Source organism: Polyodon spathula, chromosome 1 (genome assembly GCF_017654505.1).
Source record: "Polyodon spathula isolate WHYD16114869_AA chromosome 1, ASM1765450v1, whole genome shotgun sequence".
NCBI classification, from domain to species: domain Eukaryota; kingdom Metazoa; phylum Chordata; class Actinopteri; order Acipenseriformes; family Polyodontidae; genus Polyodon; species Polyodon spathula.
In genome coordinates this window covers 6,725,840-6,738,298 of record NC_054534.1, presented here as the reverse complement: position 1 = coordinate 6,738,298, position 12,459 = coordinate 6,725,840, and the positions used below count along the sequence as shown (strand labels likewise).

Genomic DNA, 12,459 nt, shown 5'->3' with positions numbered 1-12,459 from the left:
TTGGGTGTTCTGTGAGCGGAGAACGGGATTGGAGACGGAGGAAATAAGTAGCAGTAGTAATAATAATAATAATAAAGAGGAGAAAGTATCCGCTCACCGTGTTTGTCAGTGTCTGTCCGTGCACCGTTTTGTTAAGTTTAGTCTGTTTTCGTTTGTCTATTTATTTTGGCGTAGAGTGCCGTGTCCAGTGTTTTTCGTGTTTGTGTAAACCTTTTATTTTGTATTAAACCGGCGCCAACAGGCGTCTTCATCACTTCATTTCATCCGTCCTGTGTTTTGTGTATTGCATTACCTTTCCTGGTTCTGACGCCGCCCACTTCGGCCGTCTCTGTGACAGTCCTTTATCAATTTCCACCTTTTTCTGGAAAACATGAGTAATTTCGCTGGATGCAGATATCTACTGATACACAACGCCATTCCCAGCTTTCAAGACACTATTATAAAAAAAAGGAAAACAAGAGAAACACCAATTGAACAGTGTGTATTTAATTACCATCCAGTACGTACCACTCAGAGAAGTGACGATCCTTACCGTTCAAACATCTGTCGGTGTTCATCATCTTCAATGAGCAGAACAACTTTCCAGCGTGCAGCACCTGGCATCTTGGATCTGGTCAGCTTCTGACGCCAGCATTTAGCAGAGTTCAGGATCTGAAGTTCATGCGGGGACCAGTCCTTCAACACTGAGGAATCCCACCGATAAGACTTTTCCTTCAGCCATCTGCCATGCTTAACACTGTCAAACACATACTCTCGAGGTAGTATCCATTTACCTATCAAGAAAGGGAATTAAATGGAAGAAACCAGACAAATGAGCTACACATGGACAGATACATTTTTGATTGGATTTGGACTGACCAACGGATGATGGCTTATTTAACCACAGGAATCAGATGTTTGATTAAATATACTGAAAAACCCACAACATCCAGAATAAATCTAGAAATTGTGATAAAGGGTAGAAATGTATCTGCAGTTTAGCACCCAATCAGAAAGTGCCTGGGAAATACAAGGAGACTGACAGGTAACTTGGTGCAAATTGATGAATTTATTAATTTGAAATAATGTTTTATCAAAGGCTTAAACCTAAAAAAAAAAATTGACATTCGGTTAAAACGTTGTTTCAGGAATCATGTTTCCATCAGATTCAAAGTTCTCAAATTCTGCATCGTTGTTTTTGGTACACGAAACAACCTAATACAATTGTAGAAAAAGAGTACTTATTCAATAACGAACATCTTGATATTTACTCAGACATAGCATGAATACTACTGTTCTGTTCAATATGCAGAGCAGGATTACTTACACTTGTTATTTTAAGCAAGGACGCATCATTTAACACTAGAACGACCAAGACGGTCCTTTTGACTGTTTTTGGAATTTAAATTATGGTCCGTGTTTGAGATACAGGGCTGTGCTTTCTTGACTTTTCCTAAATATATGCACTAATTACGCTGACAAATAAAGAATCGTATAGCTGCAAAAATTTGCGAGATAAAATATTGTCATACCTATTCCAACCAGGAGCAGTCAAATTGACCGTTGCATATAAAAACACATTATAACAATTAAATGTGGTGGTATTATTTGTATTTATCAGTCGGAACTTGCTGATTATATCAGTCTGCATTCCTCAAGTGAACGGTCTTCTGACAATTCTATTGTTTCAAGTCAGTCATTTTTCTAAGAAATTGATTGTTACCCCAATACACATTGAAAATGGATCAAAGACGATGAAGGACAGCAAAGCAATTTTTGGAATTACTGCAAATTTTACCAAACAACGATTCTGATGCAGCAAAGATGGACAATGACGAATCTAGCTCTGAAGCAGACTGGGTTTGCGAAGATTAATCTTCCAGCAAAAGTGACGCCAAGGGCGCAGAAGATCCTGTGGAAGAAGCAGCAATTCTACGGCAGCCTTTGCAAGGATGCCAGCCACTTTGTCTGTATTAGTTCCTGCACTTGATCAAGCTGCTGCTTCACCTGAGGCAGCTGCTTCTCCAGCAGTAGAGGCAGCACCACCTGGCACTCAAGAGGCTGGTAATGATGACACTATTTGGAACATTATAAATCCTGGTGTTGGTAGCTGCAAGTTGAAGGGGTGAACATAATATTGCACTGAAGCAGAAGCCCACCGACAACTACAAGATAATTCCTGGTCAATGCCCTTGGAGGAATTAGAAACTTTCATTGCACTAGTATATACCTGTGGGGCATTTGGTGCAGAAGCCTGGGTTACTGCTGATAGCTGTGCCAAATGCTCAAACACAGTCTGCGGTAAGTGCACTGCATATTTTGAAAAGCGCAGGATGTGTGTGATTTGTGCCAGCACTTAGACTTTGTAAACGATTGTATATGAAACCCATTCTATTCAAATGTTTATTTATTCATGTAATTTCCTTTATAGTGTGTGTGTAAACGCACAGCTTTGGTTGCGTATATGCACTTTATGTAGGCAATATAAACCAAATATTTGCAGCTTTGGCATGAATCAAGCCAAGTACATTCCCCAACTCTGAGGATTGTTTTTTCCAGCAGGACAATGCTCCATTGTCAGAACAGAAGGATCAAGTTTTCTTCCAGGACAACCTTGTACTTGGCTTGATTCATGCCAAAGCTGCCCGATTCCAGCCTTGCTGAAGCACCCCCAGATCATCACCGATCCTCCACCACATTACACAGTGGGTGCGAGATATTGTGGCTTGTAGGCCTCTCCAGGTCTCCGTCTAACCATTAGATGACCAGGTGTTGGGATAAGCTGAAAATTGGACTCATCTGGGGGTGCTTCAGCAAGGCTGGAATCGGGCAGATTTGTCTTTGTGAAGGACGCATGAATCAAGCCAAGTACAAGGTTGTCCTGGAAGAAAACTTACTTCCTTCTGCTCTAACAATGTTCCCCAACTCTGACGATTGGTTTTTTCAGCAGGACAATGCTCCATGCCACACAGCCAGGTCAATCAAAGTGTGGATGGAGGACCACCAGATCAAGACTCTGTCATGGCCAGCCCAATCTCCAGACCTGAACCCCATTGAAAACCTCTGGAATGTGATCAAGAGAAAGATGGATGGTCACAAGCCATCAAACAAAGCCGAGCTGCTTGAATTTTTGAACCAGGAGTGGCATAAAGTCACCCAACATCAATGTGAAAGGATAATGGAGAGCATGCCAAGATGCATGAAAGCTGTGATTGAAAATCAGGGTTATTCCACCAAATATTGATTTCTGAACTCTTCCTAAGTTAAAACATTAGTATTGTGTTGTTTAAAAATGAATATGAACTTATTTTCTTTGCATTATTTGAGGTCTGACAACACTGCATCTTTTTTGTTATTTTGACCAGTTGTCACTTACTGCAAAGAAATGCTTTGGAATTTGGGAGAAATGTTGTCAGTAGTTTATAGAATAAAACAAAAATGTTAATTTTACCCAAACACATACCTATAAATAGTAAAACCAGAGAAACTGATAATTTTGCAGTGGTCTTTAATTTTTTCCAGAGCTGCATATATATATATATATATATATATATATATATATATATATATATATATATATATATATATATATAGTTATAAAGTTTGAGTTTTGTACATTTCAACAAACGTCCATGTACTATACATGTTAGTGTTTACATAAAAAAAGAATGTATTTTCAAATATTTGTATTATTTCATTTATCATTTTTTGAGGTTGCGCTTTATGTAACACATCTGTATATAAACACATTACTGTTCAAATGTCTGTTTATTTAGTGTTTCTGTGGTGTAGATGTTTTATATGACACTCCTGAATAAAACTCTGACTTCTATTCAGATGTTTGTCCTTTCATTACAATATTTATGTTGTTTTAATAATTGACTGGTCATGGTCGTTCTAGTGTTAAAAGGTGACCTTATATAAATGCATATTAACAATAACAAAATTATAATAAATATTAATAACACCACCATTTAGAATTCTATTTTCTATTCTAATATTGCAGTTTGGAACTTACCTGCAGCAGACGCAGCCAAAAACTTTTCACTTGCACTTGCCCTTCTTACAATAAGATGTGCAATACAGTCTCTGTAGATCTGGGGGGGGGGGGGGGGGGGGGGGGGAAAAAGACCCCAAAAAATCCACTGTCATTTTCATAATAACATTGCCCTAAAAAAAAAAGAGTGTACTGTCCAAGAGTCATACCACACTAACACCGATTACCAGGATAGCAACACAGCCAGCACTCTGCCCTCTAGTATCAAACATTCTGCTGCACAAATAATCTGCATATTTAATCACCAGTTAGTTGACTAGTTGTGAGCAGTAAGGAAGGTATAAAGTATTTAAAAAAAAAAAAAAAAAAAAAAGGTCAAGAACTTTATATTGTACTTTTAGCTGAGGGAATTATAATAAGTACAAAGAAGGTACATGGCTATAAAAAGAGACAAATGAGGGCAGGGATAAAATTAAAAAGTCAAAAATACATTCCAATATGTGAACAAATTAGGTCATTTATCAGAAGTAACCTTCAACTGCTACTCTGGAAATCAACTGGTTGACAGGTACAGTCTGCTGTTTTATTGACTTACATTAAATTACACGTTAATGGAGGTGGTCTAAATCATAATATTAAAGACGAATCGTAGCTTTTAAATGTAGTCTAGAACACGAAATTGACTTAATATATTATATACATACATGCTCACATGGGTTACATGTGGGAGGGTTGGTTCCAATCCAGTATGGTTCAGTTGCTGAAAGTGTAAACACCCAAATTTGGTTTACTTCCAAATAAGCAATGTGAACAACAGCTGTATAGGTGGGTCACATAATGCAGTCAACGGGTGAGGAGTAAAGGTTTAGAACGCCTGTCAATTATCGCAATATTTCAGGATAAAATTCAACTAAAACGTTATTTTCTTTTTTTCTTTTATATTTTTTCTCAACTTGAAATGATTACGCCTCTGCCAATAGCCAGCAATGACTATCTCAGCAAAACACCCAAAAACACGACCCCCAAAACCATACTCTGACAGAGGCGAGTCAAAAAACAGAATATGGCGACATGAAATTTTACTGCATCTTGGTTGAACTGCGAGAAATGAAAGTAACAGAAAAGGCTACAAATGACTCAGAAGGTACTGGCCGAACACATTAAGAAAGGTGAAAGTAGACTTCAGGAAACATAACAGAAAATAAGTAAGTGGAAGGACACATTCAACATGAAAGAAAGAGACTTGAAAGATACAAGAACAGCATTTTTAAACTATAAACACAAAATGGACCATCAGAAGGAACAACATTCACATTTTTGGCCTTCCAGAAAACCACTGGTTTGTTTAAATCTCATTTTCCTAAGTCACCAGTCTTTGGAAATCTCGTGTGTTCACAGAAGCTTACATACTGCAATGTGTATCTTGACAACACTATTATTACTGTATTATTTATTTAGCTGCTGCCTTTATCCAAGGCAACCCATTTATATATTAATTATTATTAATAAAGTATTTATTTATTTTGCTTCAGTCTCAAATAACTCAAGATATTTAAATACATAGAGGATAATATTTTTAATATTGAATAGAAGAGGGTAACACCAATGACAGGAACACCAATGAAGAATTTGTGGAAAATTCAGTTCAAATTCCATAAAACCATAATTGAGCAATCTGTATGACTTTTTAAACCCATACTTTAGTCTCTCTCACATAAAATGCATAACATCAATTAAGGTTATTAAATGCCAATAAAATTGCGATAAAAATCCTCAAAGATTTGTAATACACTAAGAGAATGTTTTGACTCACCTTGATATTACATGTGATTGTCCTCCAGAGACCTTGTACCCCAGGAAGTAGTTCATTGTAGTGTCTGTTTAGTTTTTATGATGTAATTTGACACAAGTAACACCAATGACAATGTACACTGTTACAGAGCGCTGTGAATTATGATTTAAATATAATATATTCTATATATATATATAGATATATATATATATATATATATATATATATATATATATATATATATATCACACACACACAATTTATTATTTTTATACAGTGGTTTGCAGAAGTATTCACCCCCTGCAAAGTTTTCACATTTTGTTGGCACCTGAGCGCACTCCACGACGCTTTCAAATTAGACTTTACATGTAGAACTACTCCATATTGATAAAGAAAAAAAATGCACATAGAATATACATAAGTAAGACTTGTAGAGAAAAACAGATTAACCTCAGTTGAATATGCATTCAACCCCTTTGCTACAGCAGCACTAAATCAGTTCAGGTGCAAATGATTTGTTTGAAAGGTCACAGAAATAGTGAAATGACTTCAGCCTGTGTGTACTCAAAGTGGTTTAACTTGTAGATAATTTCCCTCAGGTATATAAAGACTTTCAAGCTGTGACTCATATAGTGATCCAGCAAAGCAACCATGAAGACCAAGGAGCTTCTGAAACAAGTCAGGGTTAAAGTGGGAGAGAGGCACAGAGCAGAAGGGTACAAGAAAATTTAAAAGGCACTGATTATCCCTCTCAGCACAGTCAAGCCCATCATTAAGAAGTGGAAGATGCATCATACCACCCAGACACTACCCAGATCAGGTCGGCCTCCCAAACTGAGCAGCCGGGCAAGCAGGAAACTGGTTCAGGATGTCACTCTGTTACTCAAAAAGCCTCACCTTAAAGCATGTAGATGATACTGCAGACATGTGGAAAAAGGTTTTGTGGTCAGACGAGACAAAAATTGAAGCTTGTCAGGATAGAGGGGAGAAAGCATGATGCAAAGTACAGGCGAATCCTTGAGGAAAACCTGTTTGAGCTAGCCAAGACTGGGGAGGAAATTCACATTTCAGCAGGACAATGACCCGAAGCACAAAGCTGAAGCCACACTGGAGTGGCTGAACAAGAAGAGAATTCATGTTCTTGAGTGGTCCAGGCAAAGCCCTGACTTGAATTCAATCAAAAATTTATGGCAAGACTTAAAAACTGCAGTCCAGACGATCCCAAACAAATTGATCAGAACTGGAGCAATTTTCTTGTGAAGAATGGGCAAAAATTTCACCATCCTACTGTGCAAAGCTAGTAGAGACCTATCCAAAAAGACTCATACCAGTAATTGCTGCAAAAGGTGCTTCTACCAAGTACTAACTTAAGGGGCTAAATATGCAACCAGTAAATTTAATTTTGCACATTTTCTTTGCAAGTTTTGCTGACATTGAACCTACTCCTCATATAACAGTGTTCAATTTAACCACTACAGCTTTGAAGAAAAAAAAGTTCATTGAAAAACATTATTTATAATTTAACAAAATGTGACATTATTGGTAGGGGGTGAATACTTCTGCAAACCGCTGTATAGTTTCATTATCAAGATACACACATTAACTTCCTTTAACTGTTTGCATTTTGAAAACTCTTTTGCACCACTTTAATGGAGCACACACTGTTAGCCACAGCAATGTAGAATGACCCAAAAATGCAATGAACCACTGACGCATATACATATCTCAAAATAATCCCAATTGTGTTTAATGCAGCATGCAAATAGTCTTTTGTACCTTGTGAGCACATTCTGAATGGAAGAAAAAAATAAAAGTGTAGCACCGGGACTCGCAGTACCGCCGAGTGGGCCTCTGTGTGCTACCGGTACTTGATGGGGGGCCGGGACTATTACTTTGCATGTAAATAGTGTATTTTTGTGTGTTGCTGTACAGGTGTGTGTGTGCGTGTGTGCTGTCTTATCTTCCCCGCCGTTTGTGTGTGCGAGTCTGTGTGTGGAAGTGTGCTTCCCCTGAGTTTTGTGTCTCACCCAGAACCAGACAAACACCGGCAGCAACGTAGACAACTCATTGCTTTGCTTTACAAATTCATCAGCCAATCCTACTTGTATGAAAATATATACAGTTAAACACTTCCAATGTACTATATCCTGACAAGAGATAATTAGACCGCACATACAGAAATGTTTGTGCTTGCATTAATACAATCATGATTTTCTGCATGATACCACACCATGCAGGTATGCGGTGCAAGAATGGAACTTCAATGGTTTTAAACATTCACTTTAAATTCTCAACAATGTAAATGGTATGGAATTATAAATACTGAAGAGTTTGTAGCTTCACATTTCATTTTTAATTTTTTTATTTTTTATTGTAGAACTAATTGTAGCACAGGTTCTTAAGCAAATAAAAATGCACATTATTTTACTACAACAAGTGGCATCTTTGGGTCTTAGGACTCACTAAGAAATGGCCTAGAATAAGTGAGGAGGAGATCTTTTGGTCTATGTGACTGGACTTTGTTTAGGATTTTTTAATTTTTTTATTTAGTAGTCCCAAATTATTATTTTTTTAAAAAATCATTTTCTCTCAATTTAGAGTAGCCAATTATTTTTAGGCTCAGGAGGGCCAAGACGAACATGCGCTGTCCTCCGAAGTGTGTGCCATCAGCCGACCGCTTCTTTTCAAACTACAGCCACCTCAAAGCTACAGTCGGATGACAACGCAGCTCTGGGCAGCTTACAGGCAAGCCCGCAGGCGCCTGGCCAGACTACAGGAGTCGCTGTTGTATGGTGAGCAGAGGACACCCTGGCCAACCTTTGAGACCCAACTTTAAAAAAGATCTGAGATCAATCAATTACTAGGAACCTGACAAGCTTTAAGTATAATAAAGTTGCAGAATTAATAAACACATACCGAGCACTGGCATAAGAGTTGTACAGCAAAGTTTTTGAAAAATTGACAAATTACTATAACCCTGATCAATGCAGAATACAATCATGTTTTATTTAACCAGCTCACAAGTTTCTAAAGGCAGTATGGATTTTAGACCCACACCAGGTTTGTAGTTTGGATAAGATCCCCTCCCGTTAGATTGTATTCCAGGGTTTGATGATGATTGTAAATCAGAAATGGAGGGATATCAACTATATGCAAAAAAAAATAAAAATGGTAGTGGAATTTCCTTGACCAAATTTTCGAGAAACGCGACGCACAAGAACTGTGAATGGATTTTTTTGTCTTTTCATGCAATATATAGATAAAAAGGACCCTGAGTGAACAAATAACACAAAATTGAAACTTCTTTCATTTATTTATTTATTAAATAAAGTTATGCAACTTCCAATGCCCCCGTATGAAAAAGTAATCACCCCCTTAGACTCAATAAGTGGTTATGCCACCTTCAGCAGCAATAACTGCAACCAAACGCTTCATGTAGTTATTGATCAGTCTCGCTGTGGAGGAATTTTGGCCCACTCCTTCATGCAGAACTGCTTCAGCTCAGTGACATTTGTGTGTTTTTGATCATAAACTGCTTGTTTCAAGTCCTGCCACATAATCTCAACAGGGTTTAGGTTTGGACTTTGACTAGGCCATTCCAAAACTAAAATGTCTTGTTCTTAAACCATTCTGATGTAGACTTGCTTGTGTTTCGGATCATTGTCGCTGCATGACCCAGCTGCGCTTCAGCTTCAGCTCATGGACGGATGGGCAGACATTCTCCTGTAGAAACTCTCTTATACAGAGCAGAATTCATGGTTCTTTCAATGATGGCCAGCTTTCCAAGTCCCGATGCAGCAAAGCATCCCCAAAGCATGACTCTACCACCACCATGCTTGACTGTTGGTATGAGGTTCTTCCTGTGGAATGCAGTGTTTGGTTTTCGCCAGACATAACGGGGCCCATGTTGGCCAAAAAGTTCCACTTTTGACTCATCTGTCAATAGAACATTGTTCCAGAACTCCTGAGGATCATCCAGGTGCTTTTTGGCAAACTTGAGACAAGCATTCATGTCCTTCTTAGTGAGCAGTGGTTTCCGCCTTGCTACTCTGCCATGAATCCCATTTCTGCCCAGTGTCCTTCTGATGGTGGAGTCATAAACACTGACATTAGCAAAGGCGAGAGAGGCCTGCAGATCCCTGGATGTTGTTCTAGGGTTCTTTGTGACTTCCTGGATGATTTTACGCCTTGCCTTTGGAGAGATTTTGGCAGGATGGCCACCCCTGGGAATATTCATTATTGTCCCAAACTTTCTCCATTTGGACAGTATGGCTCTGAATGTGGTTTGGTGGAGCCCCTGAGCCTTAGACATGGCTTTGTAACCCTTTCCAGACTGATAGGCATCAACAACTTTTTTTCCGGAGGTCTTCAGGAATTTCTTTTGATCGTGGCATGATGCCTCTAGAACCTATGTGCTGACAACTTCACTCTGATGGTAAGGGCCAAAGTTAGTCAAATTTATATTGGGCAGGGCTGGCGCAAATCGGGCCTGATTGTTAACCAAAGTATTCAAACAGCTGACACTAATTATCCCTTTAATTGGGTTGAGTTAACTAGGGGGGGCAATAACTTTTTCACTCCTGAAGATTGCATGTTTGATTACCTTGCACACCAAACAAATGAAAGAAGCACCAAACTTTGGTGTCATTTTTTTTTTTATCTCAGACTCCTCTATATACTACTACAACCTACAAAAAGATCTGACCAAATTCAATGTGAAAAATGTGCAAAAATGCAGAAAATCAGATAGGGGGTAAATGCTTTTTCACAGCACTGTACAATTCTATTAAATAAAACTGAAATCTTGACTCTTTGCAACAGCAGCCTGAGAAACCACAGTCAACTCCTACTTCTCACTAGTTCAACGTGGTTTAAGCAAGTCACAGAGTAACACATACTCACTGCACTGTACTACGTGGCCTGTCTTGCACTGAAAAGCAATCTCCATTCGTCATTTGAAAATACCACAATTAAACAAACTATCGTACCAATTAAACAACATTAATAGCATTGGGAAGAACTGTCTCCCATAATTGTACCCCAATTAATCAGCAACCCTGATGACCAGTTTCCCCGATAAGGTGGCGCCAACTGTAGTACCAAGAAAATGCCTATTTGACTCAACGCAAGCAGTTTTTAATTGAAAACCGCACAGCTACAATTACTTCTAGGGAATGCAAATACTGGTCTGTCAAGGTCGGTTTTCTGGTTACTTTTAATTTAATAAGCTGTGTTAACTCTAAATGTTTTGTCTAAGCAGTCTTTATTTTACAGGTATATGGATCATTTAAAGTGTGTTTGAAATAATTGATGCTTAAAATATTATCATTTTTCCTAATATGTCTTCACTGATAGTGAATAGAAGCAAGAACAATAAAGAATCATACATGCAGTAACAGGACATTACATGGGAAAGGTACAAAATATTATGTTCCATGATCATGACATTATAAAGAAGAACAAACCCACGAACCACCAAGATATGTACCCTTCAGTGCCTGGATACACTCTAGAATTTTCTTCTTAATGCTCAATCTTTTGATTCCAGATATTTGGATGATAGGAGTTGTCCTTGTATCAGTCATCCTAAAAAACAAAACAAAAACAACTTAACACGTTATTTAAATAGCTTGCAAGTTCTGCTAACATATTATATGCAGAACACAAACAGGGAATGTATAGCGAAAGTTTCATAGAGCAAAGATAAAATATTGGGCTCTACTCTTAAACATTGGAATTAGAATATAAAAATAACTATTCTCTAAAACACTATTCATCCCTTAAAGCCTGATGTGCTTGGTTGTATTGTGATTTATGGAATAATTGAACATCTCCCTTGTGTATAGAAGGTGCTATGTGAAGTACAGGACCATAATGATGTCAGGATTTGCACAAAGCATACTGGCAGCATCACAACCACGGGTTGGGAGTGTAACGATACGATAGGTATCACAATATTCCCATCACGATATGTACCACGCTTAGGGCTGGGACAATGCATTGATTCGTTGGAATAACCATCGATGGTTGTAAAAAAACAAAAGCGCATCTATCAGTTCATTAATAGGACCTTTTTTTTCTTTTTTTTTTAGGACCTGCAAATTTTTTATTTGCCCTCTTATTCCTTGCCTTTCCTTTGGTTCCTTTAAATAATAATAATAAAATAATTATTATTTAAAGGAACTCCCCTTCCACTACGCAGCACGTACGTTTTCAGAGTAAAGGCTGGTTCACACTAGGCACACGATTCATAAGAACTTATCACCTTGCATTCAAATTGTAGATGCTGCGAACGAGTTGGTAGATTTCAATTTCTCATGTACACAATGATTCTCGATGCACTAGATGTCAATTCTTTGATGAAAAAATTTGTCACCATGACACTGGAGAACAAGTCCACCTTTGGAGCCTTTTGACTGTAAACAGCGCTGGCTACAGTAAGTAAATACAGTACTAGTGTCTTTTTTGTGTTATGTTCAATGTATTTAACAGGATAACAATATGCTGTGTTTCTTAACAGTTATGGTAAGGATGTTATAAACAATGCATTGTAGTCAACAATTTAATTTATTAGCTTTGTTTCGCACTTCAGTAACTGATAGGATGTATCCCTCATATACTGTACATATGGCTATTGGATGACTTTCAGCACCCCCACTACAAAAATAGTTACAGCTCCACTGGTTTCATC

At 37.9% G+C, this 12,459-nt stretch overlaps 1 protein-coding gene across 1 annotated transcript in view; it reads left to right on the top strand.

Moving 5' to 3' along the window:
- The first annotated feature begins 1,810 nt into the window (after positions 1 to 1,810).
- LOC121318594 (uncharacterized protein KIAA0825-like) overlaps positions 1,811 to 12,459 on the top strand; it is a 130,718-nt gene continuing 120,069 nt past the window's right edge. The window contains 1 exon segment of the mRNA XM_041255442.1: positions 1,811 to 1,945. Within this exon segment, the coding sequence (XP_041111376.1) occupies positions 1,811 to 1,945 (135 nt within the window).